General features: G+C 38.8%; 1 protein-coding gene across 1 annotated transcript in view; it reads right to left on the bottom strand.

Annotated features, from left to right (window-relative positions):
• The window catches only part of map1ab (microtubule-associated protein 1Ab), a 71,102-nt gene that overhangs the window by 14,601 nt on the left and 29,750 nt on the right, over positions 1 to 26,751 (bottom strand). The window contains exons 3-5 of the mRNA XM_054619623.1: positions 3,620 to 3,702; positions 2,557 to 2,694; positions 69 to 1,928 (exon numbers count right to left, since the gene is read on the bottom strand). Coding sequence (XP_054475598.1) covers positions 69 to 1,928; positions 2,557 to 2,694; positions 3,620 to 3,702 — 2,081 coding nt within the window. The remainder of the gene's footprint in view (positions 1 to 68; positions 1,929 to 2,556; positions 2,695 to 3,619; positions 3,703 to 26,751) is intronic.

Genomic DNA, 26,751 nt, shown 5'->3' with positions numbered 1-26,751 from the left:
TCATCCTGAGATGCTGCTCCTTCATCCTCAAACTTTTGAGCATCTTCCATTTCTCTCTCTTGTGATGCCTCCTTTTCTGGAGACTTTTCGTCAGGTGGAATTTCAGATGCTTCCTGCTTCTCTTGGGTAATGCTTTGTGCGTTCAGCTCATCATTGTCTGGAGGCTCTGCTGAAACAGCTACTACTTCAGCTTTTTTCATATCTTCAAAATCCTTGGTGAGGTCTTCAGGGGGTGAGGGAACAGACGTGTCCTCAACAGCTCCATTTTGTATTGGTTCAGGCTGAATAGTTTCAGGTTGTGGCTCCTCTGGCTTCGGCTCAGCAGGTAAAGTCTTTGCTGCTTTGACTTTTCCGGTCTTAGCTTTACTTGAGACTTTAGCTTTGTGCAACGTCTTTCTGACTTCTGGAGTAAACGGTTTCAGGTCAGGCTTTGTCATTTTTCTCAGCTCTGGTTTGGATGTGTCCTTCTTTTTGTCGTCTTTGGACTTAACCTCTTTCTTTTCATCTTTTTTAGCAGAGTCATCTTTCTTAACTTTCTTGATCTCTTTCTTTTCCTTGTCCTTTTTCTCATCCATTTTTGACACCCTTTCCTTCGGGTGCTTTTTTATGGATTTTTCTTTCAGGAGTTTTTTCTTTTCTGGCACATCACTTTTAGATTTGATAGTTTTAGTAGGCTTCGTCTCCTCTTTTTTCACAGATATATTTTCCTTGACAGAGTCACTCTTTGCCTCTGTGGCAGCTGACACGTCATCTTGTCCTTCATTTTCTTTCTTTGAGGCCTTTGCGGTCGTCTTCGGGGACGACTTCAGACTCTCTTTGCTGTCTGTTCTTTGTTTTAACTTGGTTTGTTTTATAACAGAGGGAGGAGCTCCGGAGGCAATATCCTTTTGTGTTGCAACAGGATAGCGCAAGAAGTCAAGGTGCTTTAATTTTTCCAGACCCTCTAGGATCTTGTTTTGTGGTGCATTCCCAGGGAACAGCACTCTGATGATCTTTTCTGCAGGGTTGGCAGGAAGCCAGACGACTAAGGCTGTAACTGATGTCAGGTAGGGCACAGATATTTCTCCTTCTTTCCCGTTGGGCAGCACAATACCAGTTTTGGCCTTGCTGTTGCCAGCCCACTTCTGCATTAAAAACTGCATCTCTTTACTGTCTTTGACAGGATTGAGAACATACATGTCTAACCTGCCCACTCCCATCTTGTGGAACAGAGTGATGGGCTCAATAGTGTTGCTTACCACTCGAAAGAGAGGCTCTGCTTTGACTCCTAGTTTGTTCAGGTACTGCAAAGTCAGGGAGGCCTCTTCGATGCTGCGTTTGACTTTAAGGTTAGATTCTGGCATACGGAGCTTCTCTGGCACGTTGAAGAACACCACACCAAGTTCAGGAGAGATCAGGTTCTTCATCCAGTCGCTGTAGTTGGTGGAGCCTTGGGATTGCTCTTCCTCCTGTTCTGCTATCTTCCTCTGAAGCAGCCCATTGATACCTGGGAGGTTGTCAGCGCCGATGTGTGTGAGCAGAATGGAGTCGATGCGGTCCAAGTGACGAACCAGCTTCCAGAAGCATGACTTTCGCTCAGAGCCTCCATCCACTAAGATGTTGAAGCCATTGACGGCAAAGAGAGCAGAGTCTCCGCGTCCACCGGGAAAGATGTAGCAACATGGTTTGGACAGTTTCAGGAAGCCTCCGGATGTTGGAGGCTCCAGGAGGTCAAAAGGCGAAGGGACGTCAACCGTCTCAGAGATGTACTCTGTGAACTCGGTGACGCCCTCCATCTTGGGAAGAACAGACTCAGGGTTTAGTTTGTATTCCAGAAACTCACGCAGGGTCTGCTGTGGTCCTAGGGAGCTCCAGCCCACCTCCCCGCGGCAGGACACAGTAAGTGTAGCCTGCTGCTTGGGGGCTGTTGTGCCCAGTAGTTCACTGACCTGCAAGAGGGAGACACCCAGACACATTGGTCATTGTTTAATGCATACATGTGGTAGATGTGTGTTGTAAAGACATGAATAAGAAAAGAATAGTCAAGAAGGCAATCTAGTTAAATTCATTTTCCAGACTTTTGGCTGAAGTGCCTTAAACTTGGAAATTAAAAAATGCATCTAGAACATAGAAAAAGTATGTCCCAGTAAGGACTGGGAGGAGGGGCTAAGACACGCCAAGTCCTGACTATACTCTCCGTGATTGGCTAGCACTCGTTTCTGTTATCTTCCATGATAATGAGTGACAACAAAATTGTCAATTTAACCGGAAGGCGAGAAAGTTGGGACCTGAATACTACCTTTTGCTGTCAATACATGTAAGCATGTACCTATCCTTTTATAATAAACCATTTCAAAATACTAAAACATGTTTACAAATGTACAAAATACTACAGTTGTAGAGCGGGTCGTTTTCCAATCAGAAGATCGGTGGTCCGAGCCTTCATCAGTGTATGTATGACATGTAGTGTTAAAGCGCTTTGAGTGGTTGGAAGACTAGAAAGCCACTATTCAAGTAAAAGTCCATTGAACAGATACATTTCTCATTAGCTGTTACAGGACTTTAGATTGGACTCACCACAGGATCAGCAAAGACACGAGAAAAGGTCTGGTGGTTGAAAACCCCAGTTTGAAGAAGAAGGCCACCGTGATCTGAGCTCTGTCCGCTCAAGACCAGAAGCTTCTGTCCTGCTGAGTCTGTGACTAGAGACTGGATCTGGGACACACACATAGAAAAAGAGAGAGAGAGAGAGAGAGAGAGAGAGAGAGAGAAGGGTGGGAGACAGAGGACAGTTAAAGGAGAGACATTGTTGCCACTGTAGAAACAGAAATTCCTGCATTACAGCAAAAGATGCACTTTAACTGTGTCAAGGTTGACAAGATCTGCCAATGAATTCTATGCAAAAAATACAAATACAGAAAAAACTAAAAGACACAAAGATCATCAGTCTCTATCATTCTATATCTTTAACGTATGTGATGAGGTGATTTGCTTGGTATCTAATCACAATATTGATTTTGTGCATCAGATATGTGTCCATAGCATCTACTGTCAAAAACTGACAAGTACCAAAGGAAGGCATCAATCCTTTGCCAGATTTATAAACTTATATTCTGTGATGAGATAGATCCTGATTTAAATCTGACTTTTCCCTTTTTTTAGACTGTATACTACTCTAGTATTTTTTTTTAAGTATTGGAATAATAGGACTATGAACATATTCCTAAAACAAGCCCAACTTATTATTTTTGGTTGGGCCCACAGTAATTTGTATATATATATATATATAATATTTTAAACAGATATACTGATATTGGCGTATATGTTGCTAATGATAACTAATAAAAAATAACAATAATTATAATACAGAATGTTTAGGGATCCTTATCAAAAATGTTTATGTAAAAAAAAAAAAGAAACTGAAATCGATTTTTAAATATTGATATTGGTTGCAAATTCACCATATTAGCAATGGTGTTGAACATTTTCAAACAATGCCCAGCCTTATAGTGGATTGACAGGTAAATGTTTGAGTCAGTGAGTTGTACTTTGCTATTTTTCTTAAAAAAATGCCCAACACTGATATGTAAGCGTACATGCAACCAGCAGCGTCCTCTACTGTAGCACATGTAGACATTACCTCTGATACAACGGTGTCTTCAGAAGGGTTGACAAGGACCACGGTCTCTAGGACATCACTCCTGTGGTGGAGAGTTCTTTGTCCTGAAGGAGAAGATTGATTGAAAACATTTTGTTTGCATCTGTCATGAATAAAGCATTTGAGCCTAAGATTAATATTCAACTCCATCGAGGCCTTTGTGAAGGTTGGACGAGCTAAAACAAGTAGACAGACTGTCTGGGCTGAAGACATCTTACTGGAAAACATTCAGACCTGATCTTGGAAACCTCTTTGAGTCAGGGAGATTTATTTTAATGCACTCTGCATGGTATGTGGGGGAACCACTGTATAGAGACAGACAAACCAACTCGTGCATCACCGCAAGAAAAGAGTTAGAATAGGAAAAAGGTCACTGAATTGATTGAGTTTATAAAAAAATACTTTTAAAAGCCATTAACACTAAGTTAAGACGACTCTTTACCCTTAATATTTGGTATTAATATAAGAAAAAAAATGAAATTCATGCTCGTCTGGACCCAGACAGAAACATATGCCAGATGCAATTTGGCCGTGGTTGAAAAGAAGAAGTCTGATTTATTACATTGCAAGCCAGACATATTAACAATTCACACTAATGAATGGAAATCCGCACATGAATAACAAAGACAATATCTCTAAATTAACTACATCGTTGAGCACATTTCCATACATCCTTATGCATATTCATCGCAATTATGCATCAGCACTTAATTCCACTCAGGGATGAAGTTAAGCTGTTAATTCCCCTTTGTTTCAGCACAGATGCCGGCTCTAATATTAGAGATGTCTAATAATAGGGGGATCTCAATGACTCCATCATTCCACAGTGTCCTTCAGTGCATCCCCTGAGTTTTTGGTGCTTCGCCATCGTTTTAGGATCTGGGCTGTCAACATGTGTTACCCATGAAAAAAACCTCTGATGTGAATCATTCCCATCCGCAGATGTTAAGGACTGATACATTATACAATTATAGGAATATCATCAGTTAAGATGGATAAGAGTTTGAAGGAAATTGTACAAAAAAAGTAATTTCATGCATGAAAGAAAAAAAACCTCAGCTTTAATATCACAAAGGTAATCAGCGCAGCACTTAGCAGTCTAGACCATCTGTGAGTCAGAGAGAGAAGTACTCAATAAAGGGATGTTATATTACAGATGATAATCACGGCCATATTATCGGCTTTCAGCTGGTGATTGTATTTTATGCTTTCTTATTCTTCATCGAACTTTGTGGCAATAACATTATAACAGTGATGAAAAAACACGCGATCTGAGTTGAATCGTTTTACATTCAGATACATTTTCCTCTTTTCTAGCAAATAGACATCTGTGACATTTTCACTTCAACAAATGTCTGTCAGGAGGTTTTCTTCTCTTTATCTAAATTCAACACATGAAAACTTTTACTCGGCTGTTCTGATGGCTCTTTTTGGAAACTAAACCGGCCTTTAGCTAAAGTTGTATTTCACATTTTCAGCAGCGAAAACAGTGGTTCATGTTGAATATATAAAAGTAAAACTAAAACGTAAATCCATATATTCATCTTGGGCTTCTTCTTCTTATTTTAAAGTTGCAGTCGACTCCAGTCGAAATGCAGTTGCCGTCTAAAGTCGGATTAGCTGCTCTGTGAGGATTCACTTTGACACATTGGGGCTTTGAATTAAATGCTAACATCACCATGCTGACATGCTGGTGTTTAGCAGAGTCTAATGTTTACCATGTTAATCATCGTAGTTTGGGGAGTTAGCATGCTAACCTTTGCTAACTATAAAAGTGCACTCAGTAAAGTGCAGATCTCCACCAGGTGTGTCTCCATCTTAACTCTGTAAATTAAATAATAATAAATGAAATAAATAAATAAAATATTGCTTTTCTTTAGTGGATCGTCACAGATCAGGTATGGAATGAATCCACAGATGTTTTGGTTCAAATTGGGCTCTACTTTTAATTATGCTCTTTATTCTATTTTATTCAAGTTTAGCCTCTCGTTTTAAGCATCTATTTCATTTTATCCTTTAGAAATATTTGTTTTGAAACTGACTTTTGTTCCTGCAATATCGCCTGTTTATGTCTAATGTGAAGCAATTAAAATTGTCTTGACTAGTTTATCTATTATTCAATATTTAAATTGTGTTGTTTTAACTTTGTAGCTACATTCCCAACACCTGCAGTGGTTTCTTCATCTTATCCCGTTTAAATTATTCAGTGCATCCTTTGAATCACTATAAATTGTCACTCTGTGTGACAGGTGCTGTCGCATACAAATAAAATTGCCTTGGCTTGTGGGTGTGAGCAGCACTAACCAAGGCTGAGCAGACAATAAGAGTGTCACTATCAATCAGAAACAGAAGGTCAAAGATAACAGCACAGCCACAGTCAAAACAAATAAAAAATATATTTTGTCCCACAGATGTTAGAATACATGAACCTCATGATCCCTGCAGATTGATGTGAAAAAATAACTAAGGAGAAAAAAAAATCACATTACATAGACTTCATAAATATCAAAGAAACATTCAGAGAGCATCCCTGAAGCAAACTAGAGGATGTGGCTCCCTCTGTTGATGTTACCATAGCAACACACCACATCTTTTCCCCCTCTGCAGATAGTTACCATCACTGATCTGACATAGAAAAACAATGATATTGTCATGCAGCTGAGCACAGCTGGAGTTGAGTGAGGAGAGAGATTGAAGGAGTTTGATGATGGGACGGAGAAAGATGACACCCGTGTCACTGAGCAGTCAGGAAGAGTCCTAACGTTCAGCAGATCTGCTCACAGACGCGTCCGGTTTCACAGCAACGATGACTAAGCTGCGAAGGGCGAGCGATGATTTGCAAGTTTTTAATGCTGATACCTCTAACGCTGACGAGAGCAACAAACAGCATCTGAGGCAACTTCGTCGATACAGAGCCCCCGGAGAGACGCCAGCGTCAAGATGTGAAATTGTTAAATCCACATTGAGGAGAATAAAAAGCCAAGAGAGACGGCGTGTCCCTTTGACCTCCTGATGTGCTTTTTCTTGGGATGAAACGGAGGGGAAGAGGGTGCATTAGCTGCCGTTGATGGCTGCCTGCAGGGTGACTGCTCGCTGACACTGCAGACTGGTACGACGTGATACTATAACAACAAAGACACTCTAAGTCGGTCTGACAATCACTGCTGTTTCACTGCCGGGGGGAGTCAGAGAGCATCAACAATGCAGAGCGTCTGAGAGGACCATCACCATCACCATCACCGCCACCGCAGAGCCGCATGTCTCTCAGATCCGGGTCACTTTCACTCACAAACACTGCTAATGGCCCAGAAGCTGTGGAGGTGACATTGGGTGCACAAAGACTTTAAAGGTCCTGTAATACTCCGATTTCTGGATTTTGTTTCCAAAAGGTTTCAAATTCAGAATAAGATCATTGATTTTCATCAGGGTGTTTTGTCATCAATTATGCTATTTTGTGAATTAACATAAAGTCTGATCTCCAGCAAATTGATCTGAAACTATTATGATAAGAATTCATCTTTTAAGTATTTTTTTTAAGTTAAAAATATCAAATATGCTCTTGTTAAAGCTTATCAATAATAATAATAATACATTGTATTTGTATAGCGCTTTAAGAAGTACTCAAAGGCACTTTACATGGTAAAGACAGAAACAATAAAAGCAATTATGTAAACAAGGCAGAGAGATAATATTATAACAGAAATAAACAATACAACAACAAGAAAAAAGGCATTCATAACTAGCCTCACAGGTTGAAAGCAGATTTAAATAGATACGTTTGAAGCCAGCTTTGACAACATTAGGACACTATCAAAAGGTATAACTACATATTAATAGCCATCTTTGTGTGGCCCTGACAAAATGTCAAATTAACGTTCAAGCTTTGGTTTCATACACACAGAACATGATGAATGGGGAAGACGGATGGATTTTTCGACGGGTTGGAAACGACTTATCTCCGCAGTGCGTCAGACGCGCCTTGATTAAACACACCTCCACCTCCTACAAAGTCCACACACCACCATGTCAGCCTTGTTTTATGTCTGTATCCTCAAGGAATCCGGACTATAGTAAAGCTCCTTAAAACTATTCACAATACTGGTTTCAGGCAACTTTCAAGGTAGGTATTTATGTCTACTGCAGCAGAACAGTGCACATTACTCTATTGAACTACAAAATGAAAGTCCCATTTCAGTAACACAAAGAAAACTGTGTGGCATTCAGGACAAACATCCATCATGGTGCCAGTCTTTTTAAGCCCGTGCTCTGTAGCTTGTATTAAATAACGAGGCAGTGACTTGAAAATTACAACTCAATAATGTGAAACAGCCTTCAGGGTCTCATTCCATCCACTGAGATACAACCCAGTCTGAAGCTGAAGCCTCCTCAGGCGGGCCGGCATCTGTTCCTCAGCTTAAATGTGTTTGTTTAAACAGTCCTTTAGAAGAGACAGAAACATTCAGCCAAGTTATCCCTCATCTGTTCTTCCCCGTAGCTTTTCCTTCACTGGCATCACACACTGAGAGGAGAACATCATCCTTTCACATGAAGTGACTTTCAACTTTCAGAGGCTTTTTGGAGAATCTCATGAAAATGTTCAAAGTGACTGTTAATTTATCTACTTGCAGAGTGTTAAAGTACCTCTTATTTCTGAGGAGGGTTTATTGGCTCCCTGCGTTGATTGTCAGCTGAATCAATCTTAAATACTCTTAGCTTCTTCTTATCATATCAGTTGGTTCTCCACCACTCGGTAATGTGCCCGTGGTTTTCAACAGCAGAGCTGTGCATGTCATTAGCATGTCATTGTGACACATTTATGCAGTTCACTGAGTTCATTTTGAAAACTCTACTTCTGCAACTGCGTACTTTGCTCAGTTTAACTTCAGTTCGTTTCGATAATTGTCAAAGCTTTGAATCCAGTACTTTGTTTTAAAAGAGAGGGTTAAAAATAGAAAAGATCATTTCTTTCCTAATTAAGGAATTGATGTAAGTCAGTACATCTGTTTATTCTTTTTCAGGGTTTTTCCAGTATTTATAGCAATTCGAGACAAATTGATGATACTATATTGATAGCCAATCAGATAATGATATGTTGCCCAATATTGTATTTAAAAACAAAGACTACACACACGTTTGATGACGATTGCTTGAATTGTGCATTTAAAGAATATTTCCAGAGAAATGTATTGAGCAGGATATTTTACAGTAAAAAGAAAAGGATATTTTAAGTGTTATCCAAAGGATAATGTTTGATGACTAAATTGCAACAAAAATACTTATACATCACTAATTTGATGTATAAGGCAGGCATTGTTCTATATTTTCTCTCAATGAAAAGACCAAAACCAACAAAGCAGGTCATAAGTAAATAGTTCAAACAATTCTAAGTCTCATTACTTCACTTAAACAGCTGTGGAAAATAGTTTTTTTAGCAAATTCAGGAGCAAGTAGTATATTTGTTAGGGACTATTTTCAGCTGCGGATGAATCTACATTTTGTGCTCTAATGAGCATTCGCAGGCAGCAGGATGATGTATGTAGGATTGAATCAAAAATAAACTAGAGTGCTTACGTTCGTGAAGGAACATGTCATAAATAGTTCCAGGTATATTGTAAAGAGGATCTATCAGGATCGGTTACACATACGATATCTATTAATAGAATCACTTCATTGTTTATTTATAGATTTTAGAATTTATTTATAATGCATGACATGCCATGATTCCTGAACTTCTTAAATTCCAAAGAAACATTTAGTAATGTGTAATACAGCGGGGGAATCTGTTCAAGATAAATCACATAACAGTTTGATCCATTTTCTTGACACATGAGTACATTTAGATGTCATGTGTCCCGCTTCTATGGATTGACTTGAGGATCTTGGAAACTGAACTCTTCACTCCCTCTTGGTCTTTCCACGACTCTGCTCATAACTGTGAGGCCCAGAGGAAGGAAGGTCATTTGTCAGACAGAACTCAGTGTTTCTGCTCATTCCGGCTCCTCCTCAGCTGACCTGCTTGATATAAATATCCACGTCTGAACTCCCAAAACGAGAACGCTCTGTTTAAAAAGGCGACTAAAGCGGAGCACTGATCGACCGAGGCCCAGCCACTGCACTGCTCCAGATAGCATGCTCCACATTTACCGAGGCAAGTGGGACGGTGAGAGGGTTCAAGGAATTTGAAGACAACATGTAAAGACGTTTGGAGCAGTTACTTACTTCCAGGGAGACGGACTTTAACAAGGTTTAGTTTGCAGGAGACTTATCGTAAAAGTCAGTTTAAGAAGTTGTAATATTTAAAGTGGAGAAAAAAAGTAGTGTTTTCAGATAGATGTTTATCATGAAGTGTGACACGGAGCTGAAACGGTTCAGTACCAAGGACAGCTCCTCTTTCAAATGTAAAAGTCAGAAATGTAAGTTAACGTCAGGTAGACAGACAGCAGACATCCTGTTCTAAATATAAAACCATCGAGTATGAAAGCAATCCACGTCAGCACAGAGACACACAAACAAGGTCAAAGCATTTAACGTTGTTATAATGCTAATTTCCAGCCTAGAAACCGTTACAGCTAATGTTAGATTTGATTATTTGATTAGTGTAAAAAAAAAAAAGATTGATACACTTTGCTTAGCCAGACGTTTCCTCCAAGGGGGACACATCAGTAATGCCTCAAGATATCAGACATAAAGGACAATCTTTCGAAATTGCCTCAACTGCTGGCAATAACTGTGTAGCTATGACAAGGAAGAATTATGATCCACCGTCCACCTTCATGTGGTTCAAAGAAATAGACTCATATGTGACACATATAAGGCCTGGGAAAAAATAATGCTTCATTTCAAAAGAAACCTGTTACTTTTGAGAAATATTGGAGCAATTTAGGGCAATATTTGGTAAATATGTGATGTAACTTATTATTATTATATGACAGCAACACTTGAGATGATGTGTGAATTTGAGATATTGGATACAACCTTGTGTTTGTTTTATAAGTACATAATTATATTTTACATGTATTTGTGTCTTATTTTCTTTTTTATTATATATTGTTATTAGTATAATTATTATTATCACTCATTTGTTTTAATATAGTTTATATGTATGTAATGTTTATATCACAAATATTATCCAAATTATTATTTTGAATATTATTTTAGGGAGAAAATGGGAACATGGGACAACTTTGACTGGTGCAAGAGTTTTTAAATATTTGTTTTCAAACTTTCTGACACCTTTACAATCCTGTTTATTGGTACCTTAAATAATGAACAGTAACTAATAATCAAATAATCATATAATGCAAAGATTTACTTGTTTTTACATTATTATTTACTACTTTATTTAACTAATGTATGAATCAGCAAAACGTTTTTTTGCCCAAAGGAAATAGTGTAAATACAAAAAAACTCATCTTAACTCAAGTTACAAAGACCAGAAAATGAACATCATGATAATTGAACATTTGAGCTTAGACTATTTTGTTTAGTATCCATATAATGTAAGTCTATAAATTCACTGAAAATATCTGGAACTATAATTTGCATTTCTACCAAACATCCCAAAATGCTGTCATTCTTGGCCTTTTTTTCTGTTTAACCTAAGTCAAATAACATTAGGTTAAGTAATGAGCTGAACTGACTCCTCACTCTTAATCCTACACGTCAGATCAAGAGGTTGACGGATGCTGACATCAAAAAGTTATTACCATGGTACTAATCTCATTTGCCTAATGGGAGCTCATTCCTCCCTTCAGACTGGGAACTATTATCTGAGCTTAGAGATGAAGTGGTGTGAAGTGGGTTGGAAAATTAAAGAAGTCGGTACAGACCCGGCCGTCTCCGTGCTCATCTTCACCCGCCAGAACGACCATAAATCAAGACTTCATTTGTTTTTGTCTTAAAGCGTTGAGTAACTGCTGAGTCACTGCGGAGGTCTGCAGTGCAGACCATTGAAATACATCCTGTTTCATCAAAACATGCCAAATTATTACAATGTTTTCACTGTTCTGAACAGTTAAGAGTGTTAAAAACCAGAATGTGTAGTGATTAATTAGTGTTGTGTTATATTTCATTTAGTTTTGTCTTTTCTAACTGAACACTCAAACATATGCCATTTTTGTTACCTGTTTACTGTGATTTAATACATATTTGCATACATTAAATATGCCACAAGAATGAACCCTAGATTTTAGTTTCATGCCAAAATGATGAAATTTGACCTAAATAACCTTCTCGGCTGTCATTAGCTCACACCAGCAACAGGAAGCCAGAGTCTTAGATCCTGATGCTAATCCTGGTCCTGTGATTTGGCAGTGCTGAATGTTTGGCTGCTACTAATCCACCTAAAGCCTTTATGCCACTTAGAGTTAGCTAGTGTCTCTAGGAAAGAAGCGAAAACACACCGTTCTGATTCAAATTAGTCAAAATTATTGATAGGTACTGTCTAAAACTTGTTCATAGTTAAATCCCCAGATTTATTTATTTGTTTTATTGGATTCTCAATAGCTTCTGCCGTTGAAGTTGCTAATCTTCATTCATCCACACATTAGAATATTAAAAACATTAATAAAATCACCAAAACAAAAACAATGGATAAAACAAATGGCAAGAAACAGCTAACAAAAATATCAATAAATGGCTCAAATAATATAAACAAAAAAAGGTAACAGTGTGCAGAATAAGCACAGACAAATAACAACTAATAACGTCAGCAACACACCTACACTACTGAGTGGACGTTTCTATTTTTTTCTTTTCTAAGTGTAGGATGCTGTTTGCTCGATTCTGCAGAGGCCCTGTGCGTAACTGTGTTGTCTTGATAACTAATAGTCATTTATCCACATATGAAGTGGGATATGTATGTGTCAGCGGTACTCAACACAATAGAATCCGCTTAACTTTGATGTTTGGTGCAATAAATCCTTTAAAGTGGTGCCCTGCAGAGTCAGGAGTACAGTGTTGGATATCCAAACCTCTGCAAAGCCTTCAAATATCCCCACAGGGATCAGTTAAATGTACAGTTATATCTGTAAGAAAAATGAAAAATATAATCCCTCTTATCTCACATTTAATATGTGCACAGACTGAGAGTTTTCTCAAATCTAATCCTCATCCTGAATTCTCATTTTGGCAAAAGAGAAATTGTCTATCATCACTGTACCAGACCGGTGGTGGCTTCAGTATAACTGTATTGCTTGGGACTTGAGTGTGTGCCATGAAACTGCAGTAAATTGCACCTTAAAGGGACAGTTTGGGTGTTTTAAAGTGAGGTTTTATGAGGTACTTATAAACAGTCGGAAGTTCAGAAGTACCCCAGTTTGGAGAAACACACAGGAGAACCAGCACACGAGCAAAGCAATGTACTTCTGTGGCCGAGGGCAACAGCAAAACATGTTTTTGCTGTCTAAAAAAAATCTATTTTGGTTTATTTGTTAACTATATTTAGAATATTTTCACTGCTTTATCTTACCATCAGACAGCCCTTTTTGATGGGGAACCAAAGCCCCAACAATCCAAAACAATATAGAGAAGCTTCACAGTTCACTTCCCCATTGGAATGTATATTCTAAATATAGCGTACACTTAAACAGATATAGATTCTTTTTTTTTTTAGGTGGGCTTTATTTCCGGTGTCGGTACTTCTGTCTGTTTTTCTCTAAACTGGGGGCGAGACGACCGCCGGCACGATAAAAGTAGGACACATCTTAAAACAACCAACAAAAACCTGAGAAATGTAAAGCGGTTTAACTGGTTATTTCTGTAGGAGGACTGTAAAGTAAGGCTCCAAGACAGAGATTAAGACTGAGCATGCTCTTCAATGAGACATTCATCTAATCCTTTACTTAAAGCAACAGGTGGGCTTACGTTTTCCAGAAATTCACCTTAAAAGAAATGTGTCTAGTTTTACTTTTCCTAATTTTGTTTAAGCATTTTAATCTGTACTTCATTTAAAGACACAAAAAACAAAGACACAAATGTCTTTTTCATAATGTGACAATAAAATGTCACTTTATTCAGTTGAAAACTTTGCCCTCATGATGTCAAATTGGGTTCTTAAATAGCTCCAAGTCATTATCAGCATATGAGTCATTAACACATGAATGAGAAGATGTGAGAACAGAATATTAGCCAACTGATTGCAAAGTACTTTACTAACTTCTCCAGTGTTTTCTGGAAGGATTTATCACCTGAGTTAACACAGGGCTGAAGTCTATCAGCTCACTAACACCATGTCTGACACATTAAAAGAGAAAAAATCAATAGGCAGAGGATAAGATGGAGGGTGAGAAAGTGTCAATGAAAGAGTCAGAGCTCTTTGGTATTTCCGTAAGTAAGTATTTCAGAGCAGACTCGAGTTAGTTCAACTTCTATAAAAGCAGCAATCCCAATCTCCTCCTGTTCGTCTGCTCCTTGAAGGGCCTCTGAGCTCCTTTTTGAAAGTCTATCATTCAGTCTTTGTTGCTGCAGACTGCCATGGTGATGCCCTACAGCTCTCACACACACACACACACACACACACACACACACACACACACACACACACACACACACACACACACACACACACACACACACACACACACACACACACACTGGCACCTGCACACACACTCACACACACACACACACACACACACATTCTAGTGAACACTACTGTCTGATTCCAATGGTTTTCAAATAAAGTTTCAGATATTCAGTATTCATAAATGTGACCATTTTCTAGAGTAGATATATTGGCTGGTATTGGCTTATGACAAATAAACAACTGTCAGTACAGAAATGCAAAAGATATGTTTGAGCTCATTTTAAAAAAGACATTGTCTCCATTACATTAGTCCTGTATCAGAATCCTTTCTCTACTACTATAAAATGTCTCACTCAGTATGTATCACTGTCACAATCTTTAACAATCAAATTGTTTTCAACAACAAGAAACAATGTTTCTGTATAAAATGGATAGTGACTGATATTTTGTGATTAGATATAAAGTTGTTAAATTCCAAATTCAGGGTACATTTATTATTGAGGGATTGCCTCCGTATGGCTCTCTACATAAGGATCGCTGATTTTCTAATTTATCTTAAATAAAACTCTCAAATATCATTCTCAATATGGGCTTCAAAAACTAATATTGGTAAAGTTTTTCTTCTTTAATACTTATAATTATTTTAGTTACTAAGATAACTGTTCTCTTCTATCGAGGAAAAGCCTTTGAAATGTCAGTTAAATCATCACTGAAAACTTAAACTTGTTAAAAACCAACTAAATGGTATATCAAAACATAGATTACAGCAGAAATATAACATGAAAAATCAAAAACACAAAAAATAGCCACTCTAGCAATAGCATGTTTAATGTTTTTTTTTTTTAAACTGTTGCCCAGATAGAACAACATTACTGTAGGTGATGATACATTGACATATATAGCATTAATAATGAAGGACCAATGATAGTCTGGTAGCCCAGTTTGCACGCACACAACTATCTTAAAAATTGCTGCAAATCCAATTTAAAAGTATTAATTTAGTCATTTATTTGAGGCCAATAAACCCGTCTGTTGAAACTCCTTCATAATAAACTTTACAGGAGCAGAAGAGAATAAAATCAGAGCGACAGTGAGAGAAGCAAACAGAGCGACGGGCCGACTGACCACCCTGAGAGTGAGGACAAGCATGAAAATGCCGTAAGAGCTGCTGCTAGAAAAAAGGGCAGCAGCAGCAGGATATTGGCAAAGTGTCTTCGTCTCCTAGAGTCCGGTCCACAGCGAGCCAACCATGACATCACCGCTACCCGCAGTACCCCCCCACCACCGTCTAAAGGCCTAATGAGGCGCTCAGAGCAGTCTACAGTCAAACAACACACACACACACACACACACTAAAGTACAATACATGCCGCTAAAACAACACACTAAGATGTGTCAGACCTTCTTTTTCAGGCCACCACAAACATTCCCCTCGCTGTCCATCGGTATAAATACCCACAATAATGAGCCTTTTGTGTTCAGGCTGTATCTAGAACAAGAAGTCACATTCAAAGTCTGCGTTGTTTGTCCTAAATGAACTTGTGTGGCAGTGCGTAATGTTGTGTTGAATTCTTATAAAAGAGAGACTTTTATTTTGAAGGGTTTGTTATATTTCCTACATTTCTTATGTCTCCTAAAGTGTTGTTACTATGTTTTTATGGTAATAAATCAATCTAATACACGTAAAAACACACAAGGGAATGTTTTGTGTTTTAACAGGACGTTTTTTTTAACTTATTTTTACTTTTGCTTCTCTGTTGACTGTGTTTTTTGTTAAATATGTGCTGTTGAGTTACTTTAAACAAGTGTAAAGTGATATTTTGAGCAAAAGTTTTGTTGATTTTCATAAATAAATCTGTCAAAAGATGTCGTGGCATGTTTGCGGCAGGGCTGCTCTTGATTTTACCTGCAATGCTAGACTTATTGTTGTGACCGTGTTGACTTGCGTGGATCATTTTGTGGCGATGCTAATGTTATTAGACCGGCTCAGAGAGAATATTTTCGCTGTAATAATCTTCAAAAAAAAAAAAAAAATTACTTCGGTTGTAATGTTATCATTACATTTTCGGTATGCACTCTTCCTCTTCTTTTCATTAGATCTGTTTCCATCCACCTGTTTTTGATGCACATTTTCAGTTCGAACATCAAAATGTTTAAAGTGGAAAAATATCGGCAAAAGCTTTTTGCACGCAGCAATGAGAGCAAAATGCATGAAGAGAATGAAACCTTCCTTAAATTAATACATGAAATAAACTGAAATATTTTCCATAATTATGTCCATAATTTGAGGTTTGAAGGGCGCTCTTCTTCTGCAATGATATAATGGCACCTGATTTAAAGAATTAGTGTCACCTGCTGATATCGTAATGAACCATTTGCATTGCAGTTGTGGATGGAAACATATACACATTTACATTTGCTGTTGCAGATTTTCTGAAAATTACGTTCAAATTTGTGCTACATCGAGTGGAAACCAACTCAGACAGTATGAATGCTTTATTTCTTTACATCTGAAGGGAAGCAATGCAGATTACGTCCGTGTTATTTTTCTATAAAGTGTTGAAAGACAAGTCAGACCCAAACCTTGCAGCATGTACACTTCAGCAAGTTGACCTAAAAGCAGATATAACTTGAGCATAGTGGAGACTTTCTGAGAGCTCATTTATCACCATGAAGCTCTGGCATAAATATATGCAGCATCACACCCACACACACTCACACACTCACACTCGCATGCCCACGTCTTCTTAAAAGAAAAGGACATTCCTCATTTTCATCGCTGAGGTCTGGCGGTGTCAGGAGTAGAGAGCTACAATGATTATAAACTGGTTGTCAGCAATACGTTGACGGGTAAGGGACTCCTCATTCATCACGGTGACAGACAGAAGACGGGGTCTCCGGGTCAGACACGTAGAGGCGACAGTTGTGAAAAATACGTGTCGATGTGACCTTCCTTTACACAATGACAAGATATTCAATCCCTCAAGGTGGGAAAAACACAAAGCGATGGCAAAGAAGACTTGAGATATCACAAGCTCATGAGAAAGAAAAAAAAACATACAGAAGTCACAGGCTGTTAAATTAGCTGCAGATAGAGTGCTATTTGTTTGGGAGCTTTTTTTTCTGCAGCGGCTCCAGAGTGAGAGGAATCGGCCTTCAGGGATTTACTCTCAGCTTAAGGTGGCTTTAAAACTGCCAGCGTGCGAGTTCAAGTTCCTGCCCGGTCGCTTGGTAATAACAGCTTATCAGAAAACAACGGCCTCATAGATGCTCGGCTTTGGGATGAAAGATAACTTGTGGTGCTGATCCAGTATAACACATACAGAAGCGTCTCTAATGGCTGTACTATGATTATGCAGCACTGTATCTTGCAGTGGAGGCTCTCAAAGAAGCATGACTGTAGCTTTAAAGGAAACTGGAGCACACAGCTTCAGCTTTCACTATTATTTATTGGCTGTGGTCAATTCAAAGTATTTATAAAAGAAAAAAAAAAGCTGCATGTTCTAGTTCCTTTCTTGGCTCATAGATTTGGATCAACATGCACACAGGCTTATTTCAGGACTATCCAGCTTGGCTTGCTGGATGTTTTAGAATCTACTGTTCTGTTTGCACAGTTTAAAAGTCTGCGGTTTTAAAGATTTAATCAGGAAAAATAAGGTGTCTAATATTTGAATAAATGTATTCCTATATTCAAAGAAAAGCCCACTAATAACTACCTGACTGTAAGAATGCCTAAAGTTTGCACTTAACCCGATCGCAAATGATATTGTAATAACATTTTTACCTTAAATACCAAAAGTGATGATGCAAACATTTTGAGTGATAACATAATAATTTAAAAAAGTATGTTTTTATTCCAGTAAATGTAAAATGTGCAGGTATACACCATTTATAATACTGTTTAAGTCATGTTAGTTTGCTGAAAATATTAACATTTTATAATGGAAATGTAATGTAAACTCTCGGATTCATGAATTTTAAAATTTACAACAGACGCCCCTGGTACGTTGTTATCAGAGTCATTGCACAAGAAGATTAAAAAAGCTCCAAAAGACGCAATTAAGGTAAAACAGTTGATCCAACCTCCATTAAATATTCTCTCTCATCTGAGTCAGGAGTGATTTCTATTAAATGAAGTGTCTCATTTGCCTAATTTTGTGAAATTTCGGCTTTCATAAAAGGTTTTTAATCAAATTTGAAATGAAAAACAGTTGACTCTATAATTTAGTACATTTCAAATTAGAAACTTTTTGGCTTTTATTTAATTGCACCCTCACAGATATAATTAGGTGGAAGAACAGGATGTTTCTGCCCATGTGTGCGTATTGCTGTATGGTGCTACATTGTTTTTTTACATCTTCAATTAGGTTAATCGCAGATTTTACTGCATTTTCAGGTTATTATTATAAGTCCTGAGCTACTCTAAGACATTTGTGTAAGAATAGGATTCTGTCTCTGCTTTGTCACAGCACAAACCGGGGAAGTTATTCCACATTACAACAAGGCTAAGTGGAGGACAGGTTACCATGGACACCGGCTCCTCATTAGTTATTGTCTCCCTCCTCATTTGCATTTCCTGGTTAGAGAGCACATTCAAACCTGCTTTGTTCAGCAAGATGCAGGTCCTCAGGTTAACCTTCGTCATTTTCTTTAAACAAAGACATGGTTACTTTCCAATGTTTTGTCTAATGACTACTTGTCTCTGTGTTCACTTCAACTCAGCAGCTCCATAAAAGGGAAGCAGGAAAAAAATATCTGTGGCATGTTGAACTCGGTGCCAATTCAGGGAGGGAAAGAGTTTCAACCTCAAAGATCGACTTTGTCTTGTCTCAAAAAGTCATTTTGTGATGAGATGTGCTGATTTACTTTTTTGGCGACCTTTCATCCTGTATGGCGCACCTTAACCCATTTTTATATATATTTACCAGAATATATTTTCAAGGAAAATATATGTATATTAGATTTACTGTGATTACAACATATCTCGTTATAGAAACAACAAAGCCTGTTGAATTACAGTTGAGAGTGTTGTTTCAGATACAAATGTTTAAAAAATACAAATAAATGCTGATAAGGATAACTTCACTTGGGTCTCGAGCTCCATCCGCTGATGAAGACCATGTGACACTATTGAAAGCCCTGAACAAAGCTGGTGAGTGAACCTTGAGTTGGGACTGATTTGTCAAATTCTATCACCTAAAATAATGAGCCAACAAGAACGAGAAATCCTGAAAACTTAAGTGCTACTGAGCTCACATGTAAACGGATTCATTTCCATGGCAACTGTGCAAATATCTGAACCACTTTAGTCAGTGAAGTTCAGTAAATATAACTGGAAAACTTTGCGCAAGCAGAGCTATGGCAAGTGCATTGAGTCAAAGTTGAACAAGAATGACAGTTTGGGTAAATATTTTGAGATTTCTTTTGTTATTTTTTCTTCTATAAATTTGACTTATCTGAGGGTTTATTTAAAACCTGTAAGATTATGCTGTTTCTTGCCTTGTCAAACTTATTTTGGCAATGTCACTTCATTCCCTGATGTCACAAAATAACTATCTACTCACAATGTTATCAACACCAAGCTATTGAAAAAACTACCAACAAAAGACCCAAGTTGTAAGTAATCTAAATCATCCTTTAATGTCCGTTGTAAGTACAATGGTATGTATAAGTGGCAACATATCGTCTAACTTTAGTCAAACAATATGGAGGCAGAAATGCAGCGTTTTTTGCCGCAAACAGCTGTTAACAAATCCCATTCTCATCGCCTGTACGTGGCTTGGCTTGCTGAGGTCGATCCCCTCAGAGTCTGAGTGTGTCAAGCGCAGTGGAAACACGGTGGCGTCCTTGTCAGCGAATCAGAGCGGACAGAGGGGATGGAGGTCGGGTCCCTCTGGGAACAACTCCTGGAGGAGGGATCAATGTTTACTGCTGCTCTTCCCCTCAGACACCGAGGCATCACCTCAGCACGCCGGCCCAATATGGCTGCCATCAGCATGGATTGCCTGTCTGCGGTGTGACGGCTCTCTCTTTCTCCTGTTCGTGTGTCTCTATGTCCGTCTGTGTTAATCATAGCCGTTCTGCCTTTGTTCAAAATGTTTGACAGGCAGTCAATTCAGATAGTTGTCCTAATTTCCTTTTTCTCACTTTGACTCTGTACTCTGTATAAGACCATCTATTTTTCTTTCTTTCTCTCTTTTTCTTGCTTTGTCATTCAGACTCCTCTCTGCAGAGTCTTATTGCTTCCCATCAAAAAAGAAAAAAACGCTGCATAATGATGTTCCTTACCGTCTTTCAATTCATACATCTATCCCACTCTATTTCTGCTCTATAGCCCCGAGCTTACGGCATGAAAAAGAGAGATATTAAACAGAAACATCGGATCTACTGGCTGTTTGTTTAAGAACGCATCGGATGTGGGTCGCATGGTTGCACTGGTAAAAGATAAAAGACAAAATTTTGACACAAGGAGAGCTGATGTAAAGAAAGACATACGGCTCGTCAAGCGGAACAAAGCGAAGATAGAAACTGAACACAGCTTCTGCACCTTGAGATTATATTCTCTTAAGAAAAAACAGGACTCTCAGCAGGGGGGTATTTGGAGAGCGGAGGGAGGGGCGGAGGAGTTCGTCGCATTGGTCCGTACTAAGAGTCGAAGCAATCTCTTTTTACATAAATACAATACAAACACAGCTTGGCTATTTTCTGCATAACTGTACATTTTCTCCCTCACACACACACACACACACACACACACACAGACTCCATCAGCAGGGAGCGCTGGCTAAAGCAGCAGAGCAAACAGGGAGGTGCGAAAACACTGCAAAGACTGCTCACTGCTGCATTCTCCGAGCCAGAACCTCCCCTCTTTTCCCTCCATTGTTGTCGACGAGTCCCGAGACTCTCGGCTCAGTACCGGTTTTCTCTGTACTCCTCCTTTGCCTCGTAAACACTGCCCAGGGTTTTCAGAAGCAGAAATATAACGTAAAGACATTTATGTTTTACGCAGCGGTGATGGGCATTTGTATCTGCTTCTTATTTATTCATCTAGCACTTCTTTATGGTAGATAAATATCAACAGATGGCAGGATGAACTATATTGTGACAAATTACGCAGTCAAGATTTCCATTCATCGCTTCATGAAAGTCAGTGCCAATATTTGTGTCTGCAAGTCTGTGTTTTGTAACGTTATTCCGCATGTTTATGGAAATTTTCACCACCAAAGAAAATACCCCTGCAGTACTCAGTGCTTCTTCTGACACAGCAGTTAAAAACAGGACACTAAAAATGTCCATCAAACCAAAACAGTGGTTTCTATAACAACAACTGTGAAGTTGTACTTCGGCCATAGACTGTATATAAGAACGTAGTCACTGTGACGTCAGCCATTGGTTTGTGGACGGCTGTTTTAAAGGTTCGGCATTTTGGCAGTTGCCTTTTTGGTTTTTGGTCGTCGCCATTTTGTTTTTTCTAACCAGAAGTGAAACGAGAGGGTGGAGCTAAGTACAACCAGATGCTGAATAAGATATTTTTAGGCGAATCAACTTTCATGAACTGAAAACACACTGTGAAAGGGTTAAAGTTCTCAGTCACAAGGAAGCCACACCTAAAGCATACCCTGCTTTATGGTCTATTTTACTATAAATGGACCATCATTTACTAAGGGAACATCATGTATTTGGTCATACATCAAAGTATTGGACAATTAAAAAAATTTGACCTGATGGTGGCTCTAGAGAAAAAGTTTCGGGGAGGCCAAAATTATTATAATTCAACCTGTGGAGGATGTGTTAACCAAATTTTGTGGCAATCCATTTGAGGGGACATTTCACACACAGCGCACTAGAGTCACTAGAGGGCAAGAATTAATCGTCAATGGATCCGAAATTATTAGGATTTTGTCGTGTGAGAACAATTAATATTTTTTTAAAGTTTCATGGTGATCTATCAGATAGTTGCTAAGATTATCAGTGGTAGACTGATAAAAACCTCCTTATTGGCTGATTCATCCTGTCAGAATACGAAGTTTGACCGGTACAACTGGTATATACTGATTAAAAATGTTTAAACTAAAAATAGCTTTTGAATAGCTGTCCAAGCTGAGCTGGGCCCAAAAAAATATATATTTTGGACACAAACTATTCAAATTTGCAGACAGGTTTTGTCAAGGAAATGAGCCAGGCAGCATAGAGGTGCCAGTTCCCTGCATCGGCTTTAAATGTTTTCCCAGTCCATCTAACAATGCAACAGACTGCCGGCGTCTCTGAACTACATTCAGCTGATGCTCTTATCTGAACTGAGCAGGTCGGGGCTCAGTGTCTGTCCCCATCCAAAAAAAAACAAACATTGCTGTCGATAGAAGCTGGTATCAAAGCCATGGCTTTCCTGCTAGAAGTCTGCATCTCTAACAACTCGACCAACCCTGCTGGGCAGATAATGGCAACTGGACCATTTGGTTTGTGAGACAGGTAGACAGGACTAATGGTGGCAGTAAGGAAACAGTAGTAAAAGCAATAGCCTGAAGCTGAAATAGCCGAAAACTGGACTTTATTACGTGCATAAATGAATAACTATATTTCCTTCAAGTAACAACAGGTCTTTTCGACATTTCCCCGACCCAAGAGGATCGCTCAAAGTCCTGCTGGAATGCGTGAGAAGCTGGATCAAGCCGATTTCAAGCACTGCCCTCCAACTGCATTTACATAATCAAGTTGGTCACTAATTTGCAAAGCCATCTAATGTCCCAATACAAGCATTTACCCAGTGACATAAGACGGCTAAGACTTTAATAAGACGACCTCATGAAGTATGTCAACAATGAAACTCGGGCTCTACCATTAAGAGATATTAAATGCGATTGAGGTTTGTGGGTTTTGTTGTCCATGACTAAGATTTCTATAAATTAACTTCAAAATTAGTGGTCTGCCTTAACCAACCCGCTCTCTCTCACAACCCACAGATGATACCGCCGCATCAAGGAACCCTTTAGCGTCTGTATGTGACGCACCAGACTTTCAACTTACTCCAATGTAAACCAATCCTTGTCATGATAAGACTCTCAGAGCAACTAACGCGGTATAAAGTGTGAGAAAGTCCATGTTTGGTGGATGAGAGTGGAGTTGTTGGCACAGGACTTTCACCCAGGAAACCGCTGTCCGTGTCCAGTGTGAAAATAAAAGTCGACGTTTAAGATTTTGTCACGCCAGGCGCTAGTTACGCGAGTAATCAGTTGATCCACAATCTTTTCCTTATCCCAACTATGTGGTTTTATTGTCTAAACCTAACTTCCTTTGAGGACGGAAGTTTATTATGAAAAGACACTATGCGTGTTACAAGAGGATATTGACAAGCTGCACTGTCATGTCTGAAAAACTGATGGTAGATGGCTTCCTAGACCGTCATAGTTTGAAGCTCAGAGCCACTAACCAAGCGTCTGTATTTGACGAGTTGGGTTGAGAATGTGTTGCCCTGACATGTGATCAATATCCCCAGACGCTCACCCACCCTCCGTCGTGTTTAAGCCAGCCGCTAATCTGTTAGCAAGTTCATAGTCTCCAACAATTCTAAATCTTTGCAGCTTAACAAATAATCGCCATCTTTGAGTAGTTAAAAGTTAGTGCTCGGAAAATATGCAGTTGAGTCATATAAGGAGAAGATTAGTTGGTTAATCGATAAGTAAATCTACATAAAAAATAATCAGCAAAAATATGATAATCTATTAATCAATAAAGTTAATTTTCAAACAAACATTCACTTGATCAAACTTCTAAATCATGAGGATTTTCTTAATATATTTGGTTTTTGTACTGTTGGTCAAGCGAAACAAGGAATTAGACGATGTCACCTTGGGCTTTAGGAAATGATGTTTGACAATGCTCACAACTTTCTACATTTGTTTGTAGAGCAAACAAATGATCAATTCATAAATAAACATAATAGCAATAATCAGCTTAATTGTTAGTTGCAGCCTTAGTCTCTACCTGATCTCTAAGCAGAACTCATGTTTCAACTGGACGACCTCCATGTCGTCAAACACCTGCTATGCTGAAGGGCAAAAAGACAAAATACCTACCAGCTCCAGGATAGCTGTTTATCAGATGACCCTGACTTTTGACCTCCTGGTAGAGAGAGGGCGAGGAGAAAAGTCAAGCAAAAACCCTTATAAGTGTTTTTTAAAGTTTTATTTCCCATTTTCATTTTTAAAATGGTTGTAAATTTGTTGCTGTGAAGCCTCAATATGAATCCACGAATCATGTTTTTTTTGATGGCATGCACTTTTTTATTATTGGTGAAGGAGTATTGTCATATTTAGTTTTTTACATCCATAAACAGTTGACACTTGCTTAGTGTTTGGTCCACGTAAACATTGTAATAAAATCGATAACTGGTCTCAGCAGCTCAGATGTAGCAGTTGAGATTTCGATGCTTGGCTCAGTGACACTTTATCAGGAGATATTGATATTTAGATTAAATTATTTTCCTTTCTCTATTCGTATTTATATCTTGTGGTTTGAAAATCTGCTCCAACCTTTATGATTCAGCTGCTGTTACTGGAACACTTGTCGATGTTCCAAAGCTTTCAAGAATCTAAAAGTATACCAGCATCAACACTCCCTCCAGGGATGTCGAGAGCACATCTGTGTCAAAACCGAAGATTTGTGTTCTATAAAAGAGACCAAGTAGGATTTATTCATGAATATAGAATTGTGTTGTAAGGTAAAAGGTGAGTACAAGTAGTGGATGACTGACTAGCATCTAAAACCAAAGGGCAACAAAAAACAAAAAGGTTTGATTTGAGCAGTCATCTACAGCAGTTTGTATAGTTCTTGCATTTATGTAGAGTCAGTGTGGGATGTGAGGACTGAATCGTGGGAAGCTAATGTCAAACTGTGACTCAGCACTCTTACTGCAACTGCTAACTGTCGATTCTCTGGCAGGCCAAGCAGCTAGGATCATTTGAATATGTGATTCCTGAAGCTACATTCAGCTTAAAGTTGATTTCTTTAACATTTATACAATGTGTTTGGCTGCTTGACAATGAGAAACAATAGATTCAAAGAGTGACTCAGCAATGTTATCCGAGCTTCTGGTCAACTGGCGAGCAGACGGTAGGGCTAAACCATAAGGTGTTTATAAGATGTGACGCAGTTGTCATGACGTCGCCCATAGACTACCGTTTGATGCCTCAAGTTCGGCTATTTGGCCGTCGCCATCTTGGTTTTTGGCCGACACCATTTTGGCTTTTTGCAACCAAAAGTGACACAAGTGGATGCTGTGAAAGACATTTTTTGGCAACAAGAAGGTTACAACGACTAACTAAAGTTCAAAGACGAAAACACAGACAACACTCAGACCGGCAACAATACGCCCTAAAGCATACTCTGTTTTATGGTCTATTTGACTCTAAATGGGACCATAATTTACAAATGAACATCATGCTGTATTGAAGAAGACTTGAAAGTAGCGCTTGAGACCATAAACTCATGTTTACAATGTTTACTGAGGGAATAAATCAAGAGAGAAGTAAAGTCAATTCTCATAGACTTCTATACAATCAGACTTCTTTCTCAAGGCAGAGGAGTCGCATCCTACATTAGAAAGAATGCAAGTTTGAGCGCTTGGCTTCATTTTTCAGACCAAGAGGTTGCCACCTGGGCTCAACATATTCTGGTAAATTGAAGATTTCCCAGCATGCAGCTGGACCCAGATTCTACACTTTGAAGTCTCCGCTAAGATTCAAATAAAGTAAACTACAGTGCTACTTTCATACAAATAGTCATATTAAATCCATGGCAAACACAACACACACATACACGCTTTGCCACATCCTTGACCGCCGCAAATCAAAGTTGCACATCAGAGGAAATCTTTTATGACACATGATTATAGAAGTTGACGGCTCAATTTTATCCCAAAATGAAAGTTGGGATTAGCTGCTGCAAAGCAATTACCGAGACACGGCCATGCAAACAGACACCACAGCTTAGATCACAGAGCCAAAACATCATGCACGTAGGCAGACAGTCAACCAGATCAGTGACACACACACACACACACACACACACACACACACACAGAGGCTGGGTCCAACCACCTCTGCTGAGTCACTGGAAAAAAACATCCAGTCCCAAGAAACCAGCAGAGAAAACTAGAGCAACCTATGACATGTTGATAACTGAATAACGCAGGATGAATACTAATACTGGAAAATAACAGCTTTTCCTGGCATCACTCTGCCTTTCATCCCACGACACACACTCACACACACACACACACACACACACACACACACACACACAAGGATGGTTTCACTGCAATAGCAACGGCAACATCCTCGACATGAATGAATCATCACAGAACACAGTTATCTATTTCAGAGTACAAATGATGGCAAGTTGTTTTGCAACACGCACACACACACAAACACACACACACACACACACAAACAAACAAACAAACACACACACACAATGCCTCCATCCCTTTCTTTGTGCGCTCAAGTCCAAACCTGCACGGTCATTTGTCCTCCTCTGGACCAAAACACCTCCCGGAGACTGACTTCATCCCATTACGTTACCAGCATGCCAA

Source organism: Anoplopoma fimbria, chromosome 19 (genome assembly GCF_027596085.1).
Source record: "Anoplopoma fimbria isolate UVic2021 breed Golden Eagle Sablefish chromosome 19, Afim_UVic_2022, whole genome shotgun sequence".
In the NCBI taxonomy this organism is placed as follows: Eukaryota; Metazoa; Chordata; class Actinopteri; order Perciformes; family Anoplopomatidae; genus Anoplopoma; species Anoplopoma fimbria.
Note: the sequence above shows the minus strand (reverse complement) of the source record. Positions and strands in the feature narration are given on the sequence as shown.